Below are 24,397 nucleotides of genomic sequence, written 5' to 3' on the forward strand. Positions count from 1 at the left end.
GCGGAATTCACAAATGCTGTATAACCCCTGTTTCTGATGAAGGCTTTTTAAGTGACCCAGGATAAACTGTGTCTGTTTGTATGTTGATTTCTTGAAAACAGAAGGTGGCAATTCTGCCTTCACTGCAAAAGTACTCTGGAGATGCATTTAGTGATGTTCAGTCAATACTGCAATTTATGTAGGGCCTAACAGGAAAGTTGTCAGCTACCTCAAATTTTATTGATGGATAACATCTGTGAAATTTCTTATTTTAATAATTAGTGCCCTGACTATTCTTCACATGTCTTTTTGTTAGTGCAGTGAAAGATTCTCTATGAAATATTTTCTTCCTCTTTTCCTGTCACTACTGTGAGTTTTCTTTTTTTCTTTCTGGTGAACTTGAGGCATCCTCATACTTTGTGTGGCTTCTCTAGAGGAAGAGGTGTCTAAATTAAGAAACTGCATTACAAAAGGGAGAACTGCTTCATCTAATGTTTAAAATTTGTCCAAGGTGTAACTCTGAACCAAACAATACCACAATTTAGATGTGGCTCACATATTTCTATGAGGACCAGGCAGTCATGCATGGTAATTCTTCACATTCCTGACATCTTTTTCATAATCCACTTCTAGGATGATGATAACTGCAATGAATAGGGAAGGAAGAATTTTAACTTTTTTTTAATGTGTGGAATTCATGTTTCAATTTTAGTTGTAAAATCCATAGCATCAGTATTTTTTTAAATTTTATTTTTTTTATAAACTACAATAAATCTATCTTAATTGCTAGCAATCTGTGATGGTGCAGAGTTTGTATTTGCACGAGTTGTATCTAATATTTTAGTGTTCTTTGGGGCATTACTGGACTGGTGTGACCTTTGAAATTCAGTGTGTGAAGTTAGGTGTGATACATGGAGTTGAAAAACATGAAAGTTAAATAGGTTCTCTCTGAAATCATTCTAAATATTTTTGAAAGGCTTGTCCTCTGGCAGATTACCTGAAGTCATCTTCCTTTAGTGACCTAATTTGAGAAGGTAGTTTTGATTCTCACTATTTTAAGATAAATTTTTAGTATGTTTATGAAAAGTCTCAGTATAGATAGCACAAAACATTTCCTTTACTGTTACATTACCTACATGTAGTCTCTGTATTTAGGAAGCTTTCGTCAATTTTGGGTAACATAAAAATGGGATCTGTTTAATTATTTCAACACCCCCTCATCTCAAAAATGGAATATTCATGTAGGATAGTTTTTGCTATCAGATTCAAGTTAATTTTTGAAAGCATTCCATGAGCAGATCACAAAAAACTTACCAATGTCCAGAGTAGCCAGCAAGAGTAATGGGTTGTTCAGTGGTTATTGTCATTTTTGCATTCTGCAAGAATTACTTCTACTCATGTTTTGGTTCTGCTGAACAAAGTGATGGTTTCTACCTCTTCTTGGAATGAAATTCAGAACACAGTGATTGTGGAATAATTTTGGGTCCTGTTTCTGTAAGGAAGAAGAATTTCCTCTGGAGAGATCTCGCTACTTTCCAACTGGAAGTTGTATAGTTTTCCCTGCAGTTTGTCCTTTCCTCTTGTGGTTGCATTCTACTTTAGAGATTTAACCCCTGAGATATCTGAGTTTTGTTTGAGGAGCATCTTGGTGTGTTTGTATGTCATGACAATTACAGTTAGCATGCTCTCCTCCCACTCAGAATTGAGTTTTTGCCAAATAATTATGTTTTGAGGAGAAAATTGATCACTTTGCAAAATGATTCTTTTATGTGGAATAAATGTTGCAGCAGTAACATAATTCTTCAAGAAGCAGTAGGTAGTAGACTTTAATTTCTGTGAAACCCAGGGGACAGATTGCCCCAGTACAAGTGCTGTATTCCTAGTAACTGCAGGGGAGACCCTGCTGAGCCCACCAGCAGTCTCACAGCTAAATCCTATTGATTTTTGTAGGGACCAGTGCAGCCTCTGCAGGGCTCTGGGGGGATTATGAGATGTAAGAGGAGTAAGCACAGGGGAGCAGCCGCTGTCTCTGCTTCAGAGACAGAGTATGAAGCTATTGATTGTACACTTTGCTTTATTTGACATCACCCCAGTGCAGTTATTCCAGCTTCTGGGGATATCCACTCTTTGATCCTCCACTGTGTGGATGATGCTTTGCTTTGTCATTCATGTGTTTTTAGTAAACCTTTATTTTTTTTGTGCTGTGATTGTTGATAAGATATTTTTTGCTGGCATGGTAACCTCCTGTTTCTTGCTTGCCTGCATCTGTCCATTTGAGGACATTTCAGAGCAGGACTTGCTGCTTTCCCTTCTTTGCATAATATCCAGCACTGTGAATTGAGGCTTCTGGATGATGTTTGATAGTCGTGACCCTGGATGGACCCTGCTGAGGGGTTTTTGACCCAGGAAGGACCTGGACTTGGGCTTTCTCTGTCAGGACCAGCCACTACCCACTGTCAGTCTGAGTAGAGAGCCAATGAAAATCCAGCCTCAGCATCTAATCCACACTTCCCTGGTACAAGACCTTCCAAGCTGTTGGCTCCAGGATGGAAGTTTCCCCCAGCACCAGCCCACACCCTCCTGCAGTGACTTCTCTTCAGGGCTCTGTGCTTGCCATGGCACTCAGGGCAGAGCCTGGGTGCCTCATCCAGCCCACAGGCCAGGGCTTGGACACACCATTCCCTTACCTGGCAACTGAATCATAGCTTCAGGTAGTCCTGATTTCTAAAGCCACAGTCACCCTTGAGGCATCTCTGAATGTGTTTCTCCTAGCAGTAGTTGGGTGATGTTGAAGTCACTGACATTAAAGGATGCTGATGAACATAAAGATATTTATCATACTGGTCCAGTTTGCTGATTTTTTTGTTTGTTTCCTTTTTTTTTCCCCTTTAGGATGAACGTGAAGCCAGAGAAAATGTGAAAAGAGAGCAGGATGAAGCGTACCGCATCTCGCTGGAGGCTGACAGAGCCAAGGTGTGTGCAGGGGGAGAGACCCCATGGGATGTGACCATTGGGTTGGGAACCCTTAGGAGTTTGGGAATGCTCTGTGGTGCAGAGGACTGCTCACCTTCAGTTCTGAACATGACACCCTACTGCCCTCAGTGGTGTAAAGTGGTACCAGAAAAAGTCACTAAGACCAGACTTGACTACCTATTTTAGATAAACCCATCCTGGCTTCATTTAATAATAGAATTTGGGAAATGGCAGAAAAAGATCGCTTAATAAATATACTATCTCTGATATTAATTTCTAGAGAAACATTGAGAAATTTCTTTGTATTTGTATTTATTACATATTTACGTGGGATTGCCCTTTGTGTTTGTCAGAGGGAAGCACAAGAGAGAGAAATGGCAGAGCAGTTTCGCTTGGAACAGATCCGGAAGGAACAGGAGGAAGAACGTGAGGTGAGGTGTTTTACCTTTTCTGACAACTTCGTGAATTCATGAAGCTTGTGAGCACTGAAACTGTAATTCAACACACATTGCAACTTCAATTCAAAGTATACTTTTTGTGTGACCATTTTTTATTATTATTATTGATTTCTTACTATATATCTGTGCAACAAAGTGCAGCTGAATCATTTTCATCCACTGTTGAATAGCTTTTCTGTTTTATCATCTGGGTCTCAAATACAGCCAGATATTAGATAGGCCTGCTTGCAGGGGATCTGTGAAATGAGCTCCAGAAAAGCTGGAATCTTTGGGAGGCTCTAAGCTGTTTTCTGCAGCCACTCCTTTTAAAAACATGGAGCCCTTTCATTTTTTTCCAGGAAGTAGAACAAAGCCTACCTGCAATTCTGATCAAACAAGTTGCCAAATTTCATTTAGGAGGCAATGCACTTCCTAAAAAATATTCAAGAGAATAAAATCCAAAATCTTGGAATTTGGATTTATGATGCTTTAAAAAAATTCTAAACGCATTTCTGCAGAATCTTCCTTTGAATGAAAATTGTGTTTAAACAAATGCTTTAGGTCTCTAGGCTTCCATAAGAAAACAGAAACCCTGTGTTGTGAAGAGTACTGTTCCTCAAACAGTATTTTGTAGATTCTCTCAGTTTTGTAAGTTCTGAGGGTCCCAGTGCCTCTCAGAGTGGCTCCTGCAGCCTCTTTCAGGGTCTAGACTAACTGTGAGATGGCAGTTCTGTGAGGTTAATGGCAGTCTAACATGAATCTACTGTACCAGTAACAGGCTCAGGATCAGCTCACACTCAGGCTTAAGTAAGAAATATGGTTTTCTTTTCTAAGTAATTTTGCATGCATAGAAACAATAATTATTTCTGCTTCATTATATCTTCTCCTGAACCTTCTCTGATACCTTGGCCTTTTGGGAATGGTTTTCTTATGCAAAGGCTGCAAGACTGGCCCATGTTATCAGTATATACCTGGGCTTCCCTGTTTTAATGCAGAGTGCAGTAATGAAAATAATAGGATCTGTTTGCTCAGTAGAACAAAAGGGATTTTAACAATAATGTTTACTAACACTCCCCATTTTCAAGTATACAGATTACTTGGACTGAATTGTTCTGCAACAGTGTTTACTTACAGAAGTGGCTTTATGTTCAGTTTGTATTTTAAAATCTGACTATTGAGCTCTTCACATACTGAACATCTTTTTATCAACAAACTGAAATTGCTTGTTCAGGTCCAAGAGTTTTTAATGTGATCCATCATGTCATTGTTTTCTGCCTGGGTTTGCTGGTACAGAATATCCATTGTAAATTGCCATTTTACATTGAGGCGTTGGAGAGTGGTTACTTTGGGGAGCGACGTGCTCTTTGCACAAAGGAAGGAGCTCTAATGAGCTACTGTTGTTTATTTTTCTATAATATAATTGATTGGGTTCAGTAAATAATGTAGCATCTGTTGTTATACTGTGTGGGGAAATGTCAAAACAGCAAGATAGTAAGCAGGTGGTTGAGAATGGAGAGGGAGGAAATTAAAATAGAATCTATTTAAAATATAATCTCATAGAAGATGAGCAAAAATGAACTCAAGTTCTATGTATAAATATTTATACTGAGATATAATTTGCTCAGAGGTGCGTGTGTAAGAAGTAGACTATTTAAAAGCCTTCATAATCTTGCTTCTTCCCAGTCTTTTCTCTGCCATGTAATCACCCTCCATCAGTTTGTTACTAAATGACCTTGGGGAGGTTTTCAAAGGCACAAATAGCAACTGTGTATCCTGAAAGTGCCTTGAAAATGGGTAAATCCCTGCCTGACTGCCTCTTCAGTTTGAAAAATTGTCTTTCAGGCACAGTTTGGGGGAGGCAGTATGATTGGGCTTCTTCCATCTATTTACCTTCTCATTAAGTGCTGCCTTAAGAGAGGTGACATTGTAACAGAGCTGTTTCTGAGTATGGTCAAATTTTTGACAGATGCTGGTGTTGTTGCCCATGAGTACCAAAAACATCCTTGAAAATCAAGCCCACCTCATTCAGCAGACTAATGTTAGGCATTAATTGTATATTAAAAAAAAGTCTAATCAAATTATTGGTGCCGTAGCAGCTCCCAGAGACGGAGGGCAGAGAACACTGACCTGGGTCCTGTCCTTAAAATCTTGCCATCAGCAATGTTAGCAGGAAGACAGGCATGCACATATTCAGACATGTAGTGTCATTGCAATTTGAGGGCTGATTTCATGGAAGTTGTTGCAGGAAATGTGCTCACCTGTACTTGGAACCATAATAATAATAATGATATTAGCAGCTTACTTTAAATATTCAAGTTCCCATTTCTGTTCTCCCAATTTTCTTCTTTGACCATTCCTATTTGTATATGTGCTCTGTGTATCTAATGTGCATTCACAGTATTTTTAATTGCATTTTTTAACAGTGTTTCAGTTTATTTATAGTAAATTTCTTGCATATATTTCTTTTCACTCTGAACTGCCATTAAGGGTCCAGTCTACTGCAAATGGTCAATTACTCTCTGCAAGAGGAAGGCAATTTGACAAGTGCATTTAAAGAAATACTTTTACTGCCTTTTAATTTATACCCTTTAAGGAAGCAATTGGCCACTTGACAATTATTCTCTCATTCAATTTTTTTCCAAGGCTTTCTGCCAAATGATTAAATTACGTATCCCATCGTGCATTAACTGTAGACCTAATAATATGTGTTATAAAGAAGGATTTATTTTAATTAGTTGTCTGGTGGGCTGTTATTAAGGACTGAATAAAAATTATTTTGTCATTGAGATATAAAGGCTCTGGAGCACTGCGACACGTCTTGAAGTTCTAGAAGAAGTAAAAAGAAAAGCTTTTGTCCTTTTCTTCTGTTGCTGGCATTGCAACCTAAATGGTTGTTTTTCCTTCCCCAGGCTATCAGGCTCTCTCTGGAACAGTCTTTGCCTCCCGAGCCCAAGGAGGAGAGCACTGAGTCTGTCAGCAAGCTCCGCATCCGGACACCCAGCGGAGAATTCTTTGAGCGGCGTTTCCTGGCCAGCAGCAAGCTGCAGGTTGTCTTTGATTTTGTAGCTTCCAAGGGATATCCTTGGGAGGAGTACAAGCTGCTGGGCACCTTTCCGAGGAGAGATGTGAGTAAAGATACCTTTCAGGAATAAATACCTCTGCTTTTTGCTCCTGAGTGTTAGATGGGCTGGTGTGTTGTAGCATAGGAGGTCAGAGGTGTGCCTGGATATGTCAGAATGCAGCCAAGCTGTAAGCCAGGTGCTGGCTGACCAGAGCTGTCAGATGTTACTCACAGAGTTGTGTGTCAGATGTTACTCACAGAGTCACTGCCTCCAGTGACATTGGAAAAAATCCTACATTTCGGAAAAAAGTTGTGGATCATATTCAATGAAAACTTGAATATGCTGAGCCAGCATTGCCCATGTCCTGTTTTGGAGGAAGCTCCATCAACACTGCTGGTGGTACAGTTTAGGTCTGTTATGGGCTGCTACTTCTGATCTTTCAGGTTTTGCCATTTGATGTAACTTTAAGTTATGAACAAGGCTCAGCATCAGATAGTACCCAGTTATGAACTAATAAGTACATCCTAATAAATTCTTGATCCACCTGTTACATAATACCAGTAGATAATTACTTATATCTCCTACCTCGAAATTGTAATGATGTGCCTGCTGTGGCTGATTTTCAGAATCAATACTGCTCACTCCTTACAAAAACCAATTAAATTCTGTTGATAAATCAACAGATAATTTTTGTGCTGGCCACTAAGTTTCTTTAAAAACATACCCCTGTGTTCTCTGCACAAATTAGCTTTCATTTCTTATTTAGTCATTGCTACAGCAAAGCTGAAAGTCAGTGGGTCCAACTGTGCAGCAATTACCTGAGGCCTTGCATAGAGGGTGAAGGGAATGGGCACTGCAGAGATGTCAGGACACAGAGCCAAGCAGTGGTGGCTGAGGTTCAGCAGCTTTTTGGCCACACTGCCTCAGAGGAGTGGGGCAGCTCTGGACCAGCTGGGGTCTTGTTTGCTGCAGGCATCTCCAGGTGACTGCTTAGGCCATTTTGCACCAAAGGAGTTCAGTAATTTGGGTTGCTTTTCCATTTGGTTTCCCGTCACTGTCCCTGGAGGAAGTTCAGTAGGAATGAGGCTCTGATTGACATGTTTACAGTAGCTTCTAACAGATACCTCTTGCTTTATCTTGTTTGTAAGTAGTCCAAAGGAGAAGAAACTCAGCAAGCATACAACTTTGTGAGTAGATGTGATTTTTGACCCGTTTTTGGCACAACTGTGAGCAGGATTGCAGTGCTTGCAGCTCTTCTTCCACCTTGTCCTTGTATTGGGAATCCTAATCAGGCAGACTGAAAAACACCATTTAAGGAATCTCATTAATCACTAATTAACTTTACTCCTGAAGCATGCAGGATCATTTCCAGGGGAACCAAAGACTAGAAGTCACCTATGTTTCCAGAATTACTGGTCATTCAGTTTACTTGAGAGAAGGAAAACAATGTTTTGCAGTCTAAACAATGGGTTTGTGTGTTTTAAATATTTTGCAAGTCATGCCTCCCTACCTGTAACTTATTTCTGATTTAGTACATATTTAATATAAAACCCTACAGGTATATTACTCTTAACTTTTTACATTTGTTTTTCACTTTACACTGACTGTTTCTATACTTAATCACAGAATCATCATTGTGAATTTTAGCCCTCTGTAAAAAACTCAAAAATTTATCAGGTGAATCACATAAGAACAAATCTAAAAAGGAGTAGAAAAGAAAAAAAGCACCACTAAATTGGAACAGGCTGGTTTTGTCAGTACATTTGTGAAACTGGCAGGGAGAAAATGCTGAGGCAAAGAAAGGAGAATTTAATGGCAGGGTCTGGAGCTGTTGGTCTGTCGCGTGGGAAGCAAAGACCCTGTCATCTTTTTTCTATGATTCCAACCTAATAATGCCATGTATGAGGAGTCACATAAATGATTCATGCTGATTGACTCAGCCATGTATGAATCCCGTTGCCATTGTGACCACCAGAGCTACGACAGACAAAAAAATATTCCCCAGGGGTTTGCTAACCACTGAGAACTGTAAATGACATCTGTCATGTTCCCCAGGTTTGGAAAGTTGGAAGTGTGCAACTCCACAGGCAGATTAAAAAGAATAAAAATAAGTCATTGTAGAATGGCTTGGAAGTACAGTCAAGGTGTATATTCATTGCCTTGGGCTTTGAAGTCTATAGTCCCTTAAAAATACACTTTAAATTGTCAAGACCCTTCTGCTGTGTATGTAACAAACATGAATTGAAATCTGTGCAGCAAGGGCAGAGCACTTGGGATGCTTGTGCTCCAGAAAACAATAGCATTTTAAATGTCTGTATTTAAACTATACATAACATTTTTTTAAAAAATATGTTTGAAAGTATCAGAATTGCCTTGCTGGAGTTTTGCTGCAATAAGATGAAAACGTGTCTTCTAAAGTTAGGGGTTAAGGTATTTTTCTATCCTCATCTGCTTTACAATAACATACACACCCCCAAAAGTCTTTCTTTCTGTCTTATCAAAACAAGGGGATTATCTTCAACCAAATCAACATTTTCTTGCAATAAATTTGTTAGAGTATTTTTACTTGCTTTTCAAAGCCATCAGTCCTGATACAGTGTTGTTGAAGTATTTTTACTTCTTTGGTAAATAAAAATTCATTAGTTCTTAGTCCTATGTTCCAGTTGCTTACACAGATATCCTTAGCTAACTTAAAGTTGGTATCATAACCCTACTGTAAATACAAACTTCTACACATGAGTAAATACACAGATTAACCTTTTCCAGGCACTACTTGTAGATTTTAAAGCGGCAGTGACATTCCAAAGCAGTTAAGCACATGCAGTGACTTGTTATTGGGTCTTTGTCCCTGAGTGTGTTGTTCTTTCTACCAGAGCTGAAATTAGATATTAACCAGCTCCTCTCAGTACCTCGAGCACAGCAGCACCACATCTTGTACCAGCAGTGTGGATCACAGATGTGAGCCTGGGGGAGCAGGGAGCTCGTGCCTCTGACTCTGGAAATGTTGCAAACACATCTTTGGGATTGAAAAGCTGTATTATGTTTCTTGGCATTATTCTTAAATACACCTGCAAAGGCTTCATGGGAGCAAATGTGTGTACTGTTAAATCTATGCACTGATTTCACAGTTGTAGTTCCCTTTCTTCCAGAAGTCACATTTAACTATAACATTAGGAGCTTACCCTATGTCTCTTAGTGTGCTCAGTCAACTTTCTAATTCAGTGTTTCTTTTAAGTCCCTTTCTCTTGAAAGCCTTCCCAAGCTCTAACTTTGGTAGTCCTCTTGATCTCCCAGCTGCAAGATCCTTCTGCCAGTGCCTTGGAGATCTCCAGGTGATGAGTTCCTCACTCACTGCAGTGGTGGTGATGTGCACAAGTCTTCCTAAAACCCTTCACATCTTCCAGGATGGGCATTTTACCCCACTTAGGCAAGAAGCTGAAGTGTGCCAGGTCTAGCTGAAACTGCAAGAGGAATGTGCAGAAATTTACCCAAACTGGGCTTCAGCCACCCTGCTGGGGTTAATATGTTTGTGAATGTTTTATGGTAACTCTCAGAAAGGAAGGGCCAAGCATGATTTCTCCTTTTAAAAGCTATTTTTGAAAGACTAGATTTATTAATTTCTCATGAAAAATCAAATCTGCAACCTATAATTTCTTCTGCTGATTTCCCCTTAAGGTGGAGCATTAGTTATGTATTTGAGAGTATGCCTTCTGCAGACATGGTATTAGAGACTTAAGCTCTTTATTTACTGTATCTGGAAGCCTTGGTAAGCCAAGACTTCTACAGTATTTCACATTTTATTTTTCTGAGCCACAGCTTAGGATCAGGTGGCAGTTAAGTCACTTAAGGTTATTTAAATGCATCTAAAATGTTGCTTAATAATTCAGAACCAGTTTGCTCTGTTTAGAGTATTAAGATTTTTTAAATCCTTTTAATTAACCAATTTCAACAGCAGTTTAAATAAACAGAAACAAAAAATCTGTCTCCCTTGAAAGGGCAGAAAATAAATTTAACTCAAATTGCATGTCAATTTAAATTAGGTATGATTAGGATTTCAGTAAATTTAGAGCCAGGCAATTCATAGTATAATATGGGAGTACAGAGTAAGATATTCTTCCAAACCCACATGTGATTGTTCATTCCTGTGCTCTGACAGGAGTAATCCTCTTTGGTGCTCAGAGTGGTGAAAATAATGTCGCAGGATAGTAAGTTTAGCTGCAGCACTTGGTACAGAGTCCTCTAAGCAGGGAGTTACCCTCTGATGCTCTCAGAAAGGTAATGTTGGAGCATGATCCCTGTATTGCTGTGCCAGGTGGTTTGACAGTTTGTATATCAGTTGTGGCAGCTGGTCTTTGTTAGGATTATTCTGAATTTCACTCCATACAAACTGCTTCCTTCAAATAACCTACTTTTAAACTCTCTAAATAGTTTGTGAAAGAGTTAAATGTCCAGGACTGAATAGTTCATGAAAGAGTTAAATGTCCAGGACCATCTTTGACTTTTTATATTCTTCCCCCTAGTAATGATCTTGATAGAAAAATGGAAGGAAGATGTCATTGTGATAAAGGATTTGTGCAGTGTCATGGCTATATTCTATAGTGCTTTCAGTAATTTCATGTAAATCAGGAAAGTAGCTTGAATATCTGTTTTAAAGCAGAGGAGGATTTCAGGTGAATGAAATCTTTTTTCTTATGGGTTCAAAAAATTTTGAGAATTCCATGTGATACCTGTAATTTTTCCAGTCATTTCAGTTACTCCTGTTTATCTTTCCTACTACACAAAGTAGTAGTCGTGTCTTTTAATTCACATAATTTAAATTTTTCAGGTCAGTGGTGTCATGTGTTTACTCTCATCTAGTTTACACAAGGCCACAGCCACCTACAAAGGTAGATGTCCCTCCTCCTATCATTTACAGCTTTCCTTAAGTCAATACTACCTGCCCTTGTCTTTCCTCTCCTATCAAGATACGTTGTTATTCTATTTATTCAAGCAGTTAAGTTTGATTTAGTTAAGACACTGAGAAGTTGCCTAAGCAAATTGGCCATACCAGACTGGCATATTCCCATGCCTCTTTTTGAAGCCTGGTTTCTGACCATTCTTCCTGGTGACTTGTAACAGTGGAAGGATTGGAACGGTTAACATGGAGAACAAGAGGAAAGGATACTGAAGCATTTGTAGCTCCCAGATTTTCCTGTTTTCAACAAGTTGGTTGCTCACAAAAGAACAGTGTCACTGTCTTTTGGTCAGCACTTAAAAAGGGGATTAGGTAATATTCTTGCTTTGTGGAAGTCAGTGACAGCACTTGAGAGAATATTAAACATATTTTGCCTCTTGAAACGTCATGTTTACTTTTGTGGAAATATAATTTCCATATAGGTAGTAAAAATTTCTGTAAATATTACAGAAAGATTTTTCTCAATGTTTTCTTCCAAGAAAGACAGTCTTGATGTGTTTTTTTCAGACCCAGTGTCTTTACATAAGTAACTGATCCAAAGGGAAAGATTAAAGCCCTTTGTGTATCAAGTCACTGAAGGGAGATCTCATCTCACAGATGTAAGGAAAGAAATAGAATTGCATTCTGTAGATCAATATAGTTTCTGATCTCTCACAGCAACTCTATTTGAATACAGGGAATGTTTAAGCAGTTTCAGGAAATAGGTGTGCATTTCAGATGAGCTCTTTTACTCGGGGCTCACTCATTCACCCGGCGCTGAATGCTCAATGCGCAACGCCAGCTCTGCGCTGAATCATCCTCATTAGTTAGCCCAGTGACTAATGCCAACCATGGGATTAATGTATTCCACCCAACAGCCCTTCAGTGCACATCCCTCGCACCCAAAGTGCTCTTTTATTCAGCGCTGCCCCATTTTACAAAACATTTATTGCAGGGGAGGCGCGTTATTGTTCGCAGGAAGATGCCTTAGTTCAGCTGTAAGCTTTGCTCTTGCATATGACATTATCCAGCCTAAACTGGGGCTAAGATGTTTTGTACTTTTTCTCCAGATTTCGTGCTTAATGTCCATTTTGTGGACTTTTTTTGACCCTTGTAGGAAGAAAATGAAATGATAAAATACCAATAGAGAGCCTCTGTAATAGTATGATACTGAGACTGCTGTGTCTGGTTACCAGAAAATTTAATGATCTCCTGCTGTTTTGGTAATTGCATAAGTAATGCATCAGACTAAATCACCAAAGCAGTCCTAGGCACTCTCTTTATTCCATTTACCTATCTACCAATCACAATGTTATACTGTAGATATCATTGTGGTATCTGAACATCTTAATCCTTTGAACTCATGATGAAAATCCTTTTGGATTGTTTTTCATGCAGTTATAATTAAGTGCACATGAATCCAATCCTGAGTCGTTCTCCTGTGAGTGACTGTGTTCCCATCCATTCCCCTCTGAGATGTATGCAAAGCAAAGTTCTTACAGTTCGTTTGGAGCACTAAATGTATTTATATGTTTTCAAACTTCCAGAGGATGTGGCTGTTTGCTTCCTTTGAGTTCTTCATCAATCTCCAGAGTGGAAGCTGTGGTATTTCTGGGGATGTCATCTTTTTTCCGTGCAGCTAGCACATTTAAAAATAATTAAATACATGAATAATTGTTAGCTCACTATGAGCCCACAGGCAGCAGTGCCCACAAGTAATGGACTGGTTTGCTCCCTGGCACAGCAGAAAGGATGCTTAACATACAAATGCTCTCATCTGTAAATGTCAGTACTTAAACTTTTTCTCTGCTCAGCAAGAAAAAATGAAGGTAAATAGTGTGAGGGAGCAGATAGAGGAGCTTCTCTTCTTGCAGGTCCTTTGTCGGGAAAAGAAAGGTCCAGGATATTCTGTCAGCTTCTCTTTTTCCACGAAACCACACAAAGAATTCCTAAATAGATGAAAGGTTTCAAACCAGAAAGAAGGAAGGGAGGGAGGCAGAAAATCTGAGGAGAGCTTTACACCACCTTCCTCTTCCTTACAGCCTGAAGTCCTCCAGTCTTGGAGTTATTGGCACTGTGGGACCAGCACTGTCCTGGTCAGGACCTGCAGGTGACTCCTGACTGACTCCAACTCCATCTTCCTGTTCTCAAGGCAACTTGAGAGCAAGAAGAATTACTTTAGCACCATCAGCACCACATCAATAAAAGTCACATTACTCAAAGAGGCTTTTCTTATTTGAAATACTTTTGTTTTTACACTTTTGCCAGAATGAAAGAGCAGATTGGTTATTTTTTCATTGAAAATAAGCTGTTTGAAAGGCTAGAGGGACATGCAGCCTCTTGGTATTTATTTTTTTTAAGTGAGGTTAGTTCTTGGAAAAAAATATAAAACAAATATTCAATGATGTTGGTAACTGGATGTATTTTGGCTGTATTTTGGGCAAGTACTGAGCACCAAACAAAATTTCTGATCTTTGGCTAAAAGAGGCTCAGAACTTCTTCAGAGCTACCCAGGTGTATACAACCCTTCCTAAGGCCTTTTGTTGCAAAGTAGATAAACTGCAGTTATGTATTCCTTTTATTACTCACTGATAAAAAGCCAGAGGATTTGGGTAAAAATCTGGAATTTTTGAAAACATCATTAACATTGGGGCTTTATTGAGTTTTGGGGAAAAAAAAAAAAAGATTCATTTTTGTGGGGTTTTTAAGCTTTGTTTTTCACATGAGGTATTTTTCCCAGTTGGAAAATCAGGTTTCCATGTAGAACTTTTAAAAGGCACTAGATAGTCCAAGTGCCACTATATAAATATAGCAACACTGGGTTTGGGCTTATCCTTGTTATTAGCACCACTCTGTCATTACCTTTAGTGTTTCAGAAAGCAGGGGAGAACACAGTTGCTGTCTTAATGTCAAGTAAGTCAAGTAGTGCAAGAGAGATTAGTAAGCCTTCACTGATTAAAATCTATGCAGCAATTTTTAAAAAATATAAATTGTATTAAGGCAATGAAAACTTACAGCATGTCAAGTTTGGCAGCATCTTGGAACACTTCACAGCTTTCCAAGGAAAGAATGGGAAGCATGCTCAAAGTAGAGGATACAGCATCACAATTTTCTGTTTTATCAACAGCTGCTGCTTTGCTTAGTAAATGTATTTTTAAATATGCTTAGTCTAAAATATGTTTTGAGAAAACCTCTTCAGGGAAGTGAAACAGTCAGAGTGTGATGTATTGGATTAAAGCTTTTTATTTGGATCGAGGCTACAAGTCTTTTACTATGACATATTTTTCCTTGTTTGTGATGGCTTTCTTCAATTCAGATGTAAATTATCTCCAAGTTTATTCAACTAAGCCCGATCTAATTGCATATATTTCTATAAAGTAACCCTACTTTTGTTTGTTGCTCAAGTTGAGCGTATTATCTGTGTAACCCAGAGATATTTCAATAGGTAGAAAGGATTCACTGTATTTGTTTGTGTGTCACTCTGAAAATATAGTTTTTTAAACAGATCTGGTACTTTACCAGGTGTGCCTTTAAGTAATTTCTATTGCATTTATACTTTAGGAGGATTAGGAAAGAGAGTAAAAGAACTCTTTGTCCGTTAGATTCATTAAATGTATTCATGCGTGTGTAAGTGGCATAGAGGCTGTGCTACTCAGGAATCAGATCCTTCTCCTAGGGTGGAGAGAAAGGTGAAGGGTGTGATATTTACTGCTTGTGTAAGTGTCATAATAATTGTGTATTTGATTCTTTATTTTTAAATTACCTTCCTGGGCATTAAGCCATTTTTTTTTGTATTTATCTTTTCCCTGCACAGTTAGGCAGGGTAAGGAACCACACCTTGTAAGTGGTAAAAGTGCAGCTGCTCAGGATGTGAGTGTGTAATAGATCAGATAGGTCAGCAAAGGTGAAGACAGAAATAACTCAAAAGTTCTTCAAGAAAGAAGAAGAGTTTGCTGTAAAAATGTATTAAAATGTTGTTTAAACTAGTATTAGCTTTCATTATTGGTTTATCTAAACCCCAATGAATTTATTCAGAATAAATTGTAAACAGCTATTACATTCTTACAGGAGGAATATAAGAGTTAACATTTCTACCTTTTGCCTTTGCAGAGTAATTTGAACTTCTATGTGCCACAGAAATACTTTAACTAACTAGTACTTAGTTGGAATAATCACCACAGAATGCATTTAAACAAATACTTATTTAAATAATAACCTGCCTGTGCACCAAATTGACATTGGTTATATAACAAAGTTCTTCAAAAGATGAAGCTGTAGCTCAGTGCCCCAAAATCTAAGGTCCCATAAAACTGAATCCATAGTTGGCAGAAAAGTATTGTTTATCAGCTTAAAGCTATTTCAGTGAAAGCAGCTCAAAGGCAAAGTCTGACATGAGCAGAAATAAGGTCTCTGGTTGTGTTGCTCAAAGGAGTCTTCCCTGAAGAGAGGGGAGTGTTGGAGTTTGCACAGAAGGTCATTTGCCTGAAGATAAAATCTCCTGGGGCACTCTGTGCAGGGAGGGCTTTGGGACAGCCCTGAATGCACCTGCATGGTATTGTACAGGGGTCTGGGAGCTTGAATGGCAGTAATTTTGCTGTCACTTGTGTTATACTCTCAGCTTGTGGACACTGAGTCCCTCCTCTGCCACACTCCCCACTGGATAAGCTTGGAACGCCTTCCAGTCTCTCATTAAGGGGTTTGAGTTCATGTTTCGTTGTAATATAAAGTATTTGGCACTAGCAAAGCCACATAAAATCTGAAAAATATATTCAGCTGGTACAACCATGTGATGCGTGAGCTGATTCCTAGAGTGTGTGCACACAACTGGTAGAAAGTTAGTTATTGTAGGACTTGAAGATACAGATAAAAATGTGCCTTCAGCATTTGTTAAGGCCTTTACCTAATGCTGAAGGTGAGTTTTGCAACCTTAATCACAAAAGTGATTATTTGGTCACATAGACAAATCTCACAGAGTTCAGCAGGATCAAATCCATGCTTAAATAATTCCCTGTGTCATTGCTAATGCTGTAGAATAAATCTTCAAATAATAAAGGTGTAGGGCTCTGGGACAGTGTAACTTCTATAACATGCAGGGCTGTTTGGAGAAGAGCATCAGGCAATGGCATCAGAGCCAAGGGGTGTCAGCACTGAAGTGGCTCCAGAATTTATACTTAGGGTGATGAAACAAGGCACACAGATATGCATTTAAAGGCAATTTATACTTTTCATTATGAAATAATGCACGTATCTGTAAGTGAATGAAATCAAATATAACACTACATTGAACACACCTTTGCAGGCTGCAGCTCTTCCCTTTGATCTCTGCTATAGATCATTCTTTGGTTTCTAATTCTGTTTTAAAATACTGTAAGCTAGAATGCATCTTAGGTCTTACATTTCATACATTTACAAGAGAAACCATTTCTTTTCTTAGGAGGTGAGTTCACTAATAAGGCTTCTATTCTTTGTAGTAAACAACATATTTACAAGCCACAAATAACAAAGTAGAAGCTGCAGAAGGGTTGTGGTGTGATAATTAAGTACAATGGCGACCCATATGAACAGAAAATGCCAAGGAGCTAAAACAAAGCAACAACAGCTTTGTTTGTTGACAGATGTAGGAGCCATATTGTTAGTTAATTGGGTAATGGTGTAAACATTTGCAAACTCTGCTGTCCCTCAGTGAATTCAGCAGCACAGTGAAATTATGGGGGAAAGCTGCACAGTCCTTGTGCTGCAGGTACTGCACGAGGCTGCCAGGACCCTTCTCAGTATGGGGCATTGAGGAAGGGACATTGTTATTTGGAGTTTGCAAACCTTAGACTAGGACATGTATCTTGAATTACACTCAAGTGAATTACAGGTTTCCATATGGTTACATTCTGGAAGGTTGTGTTCAGTGCCTAGGCACACTTTTGAGATTTTTTTTCCAAGTGTAAAAGAGACTTGTTATGACTTCCCTGCCTTTTCTTGAAAAAAAAAAAAAGAAAAAAAAAGAAAACAAAAATCCCCAACAAAATGGTTGCAGGATTTGAAAATACAGATGTCTAAATTACTACAGGCTTTTACTGAAAAGAAGGAAAATTGCTTCTCTCAGGTGCCCAATACCTCAGATGCTGTGAATTGCAGAGACTCCTCTTTACCTCACTCCCTGTTCAGTAACAGACTGTAGCAGAATACTGAAACATTAAAAAATGCAACAAGATACTTAATTAGCATACTTCTGTAATCACAAACTTAAATGCACTACTTTGGCTGTTTTTTACATAACAGGTTTGCTTTCGAAGATAATAACCTTTCAATAATTCAAGCAGCATCTGTGCAGGAATGCATAATTGGACCACAGATAATAGGAATCTAAAATTGAGTCTGGTTTTTGTAAATTATTTTTCTCTTCAGACATTTAGCAGTAGCTCCCCATGGTACATGAAGTTTAAGAAAATATGTTCCTGCTTTGAAAATAAAAATAATGCATCTGTTTGGTTCTTGGGTTTGGTTTGGGTTTTTTAATTCTGTGATTTTAAAAAAATTCTGTGGCAGTCAGATGAAATTACACTGATTTTCATAGTCTTAGGAAGAGAATGTTTGTTTAAATAATAATTTTTCCCTAATTATTCAATAAAACAATAGAAATGCAAATATTTCAAGTTTGCCTGATTTAGTTGAGGGGACAGAATGAGAAGCAATACTGGTTTTGTTAATAGGTAACAGGATTAGTAAGTTAGACTTTTAAGAAAATTACATAAACATTTCGTATTAATTCATAGTATTTTGTGTGCTGGACCCTTAATATTTTAAAAAAATATTTTTAGAAAGCAGTGTCATGCTGTGATCATAGATGAAACAAATTTAACTTTGGAAAAAAATATTTATTGGCATGCATTTGCATTTATACCTGTAGCATAAGACTAATCAACTGTTATTCACAAGCAGACTTCTGGTAACTGATGTGCTCACACAGCAGAATAAACTAAAACAGAATTACCAGGGAAAATAAGTTTAAAAATGGAAGTGAAATATTTCAGAAAATGGTTCATCTTTCTACAGGAAGCTTTGCAGTATCTGAAGGATGTCATGGCACTGGCTTGTCAACCTGAATGTCTGAAGGACATTTGTTGTCATTCATTTGTCTATATAAGCAAATATATTGTGTAATAATCACAGATCTAAAGTTTTCTCCCAGCCTGGAATCATTGAGGTGTCTGGAAACATTGAAGTGATGATAGCTGGGTGTTCCACCACGTGACTTGGAGCAAGGAAGGGAGTAGGAAAGTAAAGTTTCCCTTTTCAGTGGAGAGATCCTGTTGGGTTGGCTGTGCTGCTTGCACCATCAGTTTGATTGAAATTTTAGGATAATTATCTAGGACTACAGTTTTATTTTTGATCTTAACTCACATGTTTTGGTAATCCTTCCAGAAGTTCTTAATTTTGACAAAAACAGATTCATGCATTGGTTTATGGTAGAGAACCAGACCTTCTTGGAATTAATGTCAGGGATTCTGTTATTAAATAATACTTATAACAACAGAAAATACAATATATATGTCTTAATCTGCATCGTGGAAAATAATACTCACTGCTTCAGTTATCACTGATGGAGAGACCCATAAATCATCCCAGAGAAAATCTGCGCTGTAAAGATAATTCCAAAGTCTACTTACACATATCTTTGTGTTCATGTATTTACAGGTGACCCAGCTGGATCCAAATAAATCATTACTGGAGGTAAAACTGTATCCTCAAGAAACCCTTTTCCTAGAGGCAAAAGAATAGATCAAACAAGATTGTAGGACTGATCATCCTTTGATAAGCCAGAGGCACAGCATCGAGAGGAAGACTTCTCTGAGCACCACCTTGTACTGACATCCAGCTCAATTCCATGTCACAAGTTTGCCTCTTGCAAGAATCCTGAAAAATTGAAAAAACAAACATAGGTACCTAAAGTTTCACATACATGAGTATATGTTTCCAACCTCATTTAAATGAGCAGAGGATAAAGTTCTGCTATGAACACTGAACATTATGATTCTGTTGCTCACTTATCATCCAGCTTTTGTTATAATTAATGCACTGTTAAAATGTGAGTGATTGTTAAGTAGAATTTTTACTCCTCAAATGCCCCTTTTTCACCAAGAAATCTTGGACATTTCTGCCTGTACTTTTGACACTAGAATGCTGTATATTTGATATCTCACTGAGCCAGTGCTCTCATATATATGCATTTTATTTCTGTGTTTGAATTTCTACTTTGTCAACTAATTTAAAAAGGCAGAAAAAATTAATGGGACATTCTCAGCCATGGAAATTTAACAGTATTATAGTAGAAAGCATATAATTTTTGTTAGTACTTTCTGACTTCTTTGATAAGATGTAAGGTTTTGTTTGGAGAATATAGTTTGACATATATGCGAGATATTTATTTACTGGTTCTGCTTTGGGTCTCAGTTCCAATTCAGTTTAGGAAGTATTTTCCATTACATTGCAGTGCAAAACTGCTTCTTGCATGATGTGAATATTTAAATAACATTAGACATGGCCAGTACCAGAAACCTGGTATCTTGCCAACACGTCAGGAATCAGCTGATATTGAATATCAGCTGTTAAAAACCTTTCAAATACCAGATACAAAAGTTCTTTATTTCTCATTGTGGAAGAAAGGGCAGTTCCCATTTTAGCAGTTTTTCTTCATTCTGCCACTTGCTTGTCTCCTATTACTCTTCTGGTTTAAAGCACCTTGTTTGGTTCATCAAACAATGGGTATTTTAAGGGGTGGTGTAATAAGAAATCTGCCTTATTGTTGCACACTTTGGACATTTTAACAATACATTACTGATCCCGTCTCAAATTAAAGAAATCCTAGTTCTCTTGTCTGAAATGTATGCACCAGCTACCTGCTATCTGATGTGGAAAAATCTGGTACTTTAAATTTCTTAACCATAGAATGAGCATACTGAGGCTAAGACCATAATGTGCAGTTGATGCCAAACTTGCATCAAAACTGGTTTGTTTGGGGTTTTTTTCCCTTTTTTTTTTCCCTCTTTTTTCTTTTTTTCTTCTTTTTTTCCTTTTTTTTTTTTTTTGTTTTATTTCTGGGCTTACAGGATAGTGCACAGTAGCACTACAGGATTGTCATCCGCTAATCAGTTTTTTTTTCTTTTAAAGTCTGGCACATTGTTTTCCATCTATGTTTATACATAATTCATAGTGTTTATTGTAGCTGAATTAGTTCTGATTTGAAAATTTTATACTAAGCTAAAACCAGTTGCACACATCTTTTAGTCTTTCTTTTCTTCTTTGGAAGGATGGTGATATAAAATTAAATGTATGCCTATTATTAGGATGCTAGTGATGCTGATATATTGTTACCTTTACCAAAAATGCAAATTTCTGAGCAGGGAAAGCCTTATTCTACCTTTTATAATTCTGTAATTAGTGAGTGCTACACCAGACACTTTTAGAAGTGAAGTATCTATGACAAACAAAACGTTTGGAAGTGTAAGCAAATCCTAATAATTTGCAGTTCACAAATAAAAGAATTCATAGCCAATAGAATGATAAATGTATGTGTAATGGAAAGCTGAACGCAGATGCTTCATTCTGAACTTTTGCTTTTTACAAAAAAAAAACTCCACCGCGTTTATTAAATAAGAAATTAACTTGGGTTGCAAATTGGGGTGATGCTGTTTCTACAAACAATCACAGTAAAACATGCAGCAGGATTTTAAAGTGATGCATATCTTTTTTTCCTTCGAAGCTGGCTATTGAGGAAAGGAATTGCTGAAATACTGCTACACGAAGCAAAGCTACCTTTCAGCTAACTTGTTTATATTAATCTGTTCTGTTTAACTTCTGTTTGATCTCATCAGGCTGTTTTCTCTCACTCAACTTGATTTCTGTATTTTGACTATATATTCTTTACTTTGATACTAGTTTTATAAAGTTATTAAATGTGGCTTGAATATTTGTTGAACTTGTTGAAGTCAGTGCTCCCAGGGTTGTTCGGCCCCTTTTTTTTTTTTCTAAGCTCTTTTATTATTTTTTCCCCTCATTTTGTTCATATTGCAAAATACACTGTCATTATCAAAATGTTCTAGTGATAATTAACTGGAAGTGTTCAAAGTGGTGGCATTACTGCCCTCTGATATAAAGATATTGAGATCAGTATCCAGGGATCATTCTGCCACGACGTAAACAAGTGTATCGCTCTTTAAATAAAACGTTAATGATTTTGGTCCTTAAATACTTTGGACCTGATTTCAAGAAGCAACCATCTCGAGTCACCTTTCTGAATCACACCATCAACACAAACCAATCCCTGTGTAGAAATATTAATATTCTATGCCATCATTTTCTGCTCTCCTGGTATTCGCTTCACACGCTCTGCTGGCAGGGATAATCCTCTAGTCAGTCGAATTTTGTAATTCAGTATTACCCTAAAACTGTAACACCCTTGCTGCAGAGCACATCCCTTATTCTGCCTTTTTATCTTCAGGTTCTTCACATTAATGGATTACCATTAACGTGATTAATGCATTAGTTTTAAGTCTTAAGGAATTAGTGTTGCTGAAGGAATCCCATGCGATGTGTTGGCTTCCATTGCTCATTGGGGTGAAGGTGGGGCAAGCTCTGGCTTTGGGAGAAACTTTCTGCCTGTTGACAGTGGTGTTTGGAATCATTATTGGAGACCATGCAGAACAGGAGTATTGGCTCTGTACTCTCTGCACGTGCACCCTTCAGCTCAGTGGGAGTGCTGAGGGGGTTTCTAATGGAGCTGCTTTGTGGGGGTTTGTCTATTCTTTTTAATGTAGCAGAAGAGGACTTTGGCTTTCATAAACTGTACCTACTCAGTGACATTAGAAACTTAAAATAAATTTTCAATTGCAGCAATGTTTCTACTAAAAATTTATATGATTTCACTCTTCCATATGTGGGGAAAAATCAAATCTCAATATCCCAGGGCTGAAGCACTTCATTATCCAGGCCTTGTGTCCAGGCTTCCTAAACAATGCATGAGAAGATTTCAGTGCCTTAAAATAAATTCCACAGCAAGCACAAAACACATGAGTAGATGTCTCTACCTGTGAAGAGTCACTGCTAGGCAGAACCAGAAGCTGCTTGGAGCAGTCAGTCGGAAATACTAAAGATGGAGATGTGTTACGTGTGCCATTCCTCCCTGGAGCAAACACTCCCAGCTCTGCTGTGCTGCTCCTCAGGGCTCTCAGGCCATGCATCAAGGTAAGCACCAAGACCTTCCAACATCTGACAAAGCAGAGGATACATTTTTTTTTTTGGAAACAGTGATGGTGGCCTCCTCCAGAGCAGGAGCTTTCACTGACAGTAATTCACACTTCAGTTTTTCCTATGTTGTGAGGGCCTGAGGAGAAATGAGCCTTTGTGTTGGACATTTCCTAGTCTGCTTCAACATCACCATAGCACAGCTACTTTGTGTGTGTGCTGTCCATTGTCAGAGCTGTTTGACTGCCAAAAGACAGAATTCCTCTAAAGTCCTGGAGAGGGAGGGTGCAAACAGGAGGTCAGTCCTCAGGCTGGCAGCTGAGTGCTTGCCTGGGATGAGCCATCCTTGACAGTGGATGTTCATTGCAGCCATTGGTCTTTTGGAACAAAGGAGCTGGGAGGGGAGACTGGATGTTGATTCTGCACCCAAGTTTAGTTTTATTCTTCTTGTATAAAAGAGAAAGCAACTACAATAGCCTTAATTATATTTATTTTCTGGACAAGTCATGAAAACAAGCAGAAATTACTATACACTGTACACAGCGTGAGGCTTTGTTCTCTACCTGAAAGTATTTCCCCACAGATGACAAAGGTGGAGGAATTGCAAATTTAGCACTAAACGTGTCAGGATCCAGGCAGTTTTGTACTCAGTTTAGTCTGACTGAGATCTGTGTTTCTGCCAGCAGAGCCACCTCTGCCCCCACCTTGCACTGGCACCAGGCAAAGCAGTTCAAAACTGACCAAATTTTCCTGGAGCAGTTTTGAGGCTGATGCAGCTCCCTGATGGATCTCTAAGTGAGCCGATGAAGATGAGATGAAGAGGAAAGCCAGGCTGCTCCTCCTGACAGCACTGCTGATTTATGTGGGATGAAATCGATCATGCTCCTTGAAATATTTTTTTCTTTAATATCTTATTACTACCTTTTGCATTTTACATCCTTTTTTTTTTTTTTTTTTAATTTCAAGTAAATTAAATGCTAGAAAGGTTTTGCTGTCTGAAATTTCCTTAAGTGTTGTCAAAGTCAGCAGCCCAGAATTCAGGAAGTTAGGAAAGCAGATGGGAAGTCCCTTGAGTGTGTGCAGGGAAGGCAAGGCTCACTCTAGATCCAACTCTAGAAGTCACTCCAGACCTGAGCACCCTGAAAGTTTCAATGGATTTTAATGTCTCATTAGATAACAGAGAATTCACTCCTTAGCTAGGGCTTTTCTCTGTGGATTTTCTATGTGTAATAAAGACTGAAGCCACACTGCAGCCTTAATATAATTCAATTAAAATGTCACTCAACTGCTGGTTATAGAAAGGCTTCATTAGTTCCTGTGATTACAAAACTATGGGTAACAGGATCATTATTTTGTACTTAGTACCAGTGAGTTTCCTTTACTGTTTTCCCAGCTCCATGTTGTGACAGTATTCCACAGGATTCCACAGTTCATGGCTGTTCCCTTTTGATCCACTCAACTTGAATGAGTTTGTATTATTTATTAATATCATTAGCTCACCACTGATCCCTTTCTCCAGGTAGTAGTGTCTGAGTACCTTGAATAACACAAGGTTCCCCCACAGATCCTTGGGGACATTGCTGGAATCCTCTCACTGTGAAAACTGTTGCTTTCTGCTTCCAGCTATCAGTCTCTGATAATATTACTTTTTTTTTTTTTCTCAAGTAAAGATGTTTCCTCTGTAGTAAACACCACTACAAACGACTAGCTTCGTTTTTCTGCAACTGACCTATTTTTAATAAAAGGAGTTTTTTACACTGTAAAAATATGTTAGTCCC

At 38.3% G+C, this 24,397-nt stretch overlaps 1 protein-coding gene across 2 annotated transcripts in view; it reads left to right on the plus strand.

The window, feature by feature from the left end:
- The window catches only part of FAF1 (Fas associated factor 1), a 156,047-nt gene extending 133,776 nt beyond the window's left edge, over positions 1–22,271 (plus strand). For both annotated transcript variants that reach the window (XM_085067624.1, XM_085067625.1), the window contains 4 exons: positions 2,872–2,952; positions 3,306–3,383; positions 6,299–6,514; positions 19,074–22,271. In XM_085067624.1, coding sequence (XP_084923750.1) covers positions 2,872–2,952; positions 3,306–3,383; positions 6,299–6,514; positions 19,074–19,157 — 459 coding nt within the window. In that variant the 3' untranslated portion in view covers positions 19,158–22,271. The remainder of the gene's footprint in view (positions 1–2,871; positions 2,953–3,305; positions 3,384–6,298; positions 6,515–19,073) is intronic.
- Positions 22,272–24,397: the final 2,126 nt, after the last annotated feature.

This window comes from Lichenostomus cassidix, chromosome 8 (assembly GCF_008360975.1).
Source record: "Lichenostomus cassidix isolate B80296 chromosome 8, HeHo_3.0, whole genome shotgun sequence".
In the NCBI taxonomy this organism is placed as follows: Eukaryota; Metazoa; Chordata; class Aves; order Passeriformes; family Meliphagidae; genus Lichenostomus; species Lichenostomus cassidix.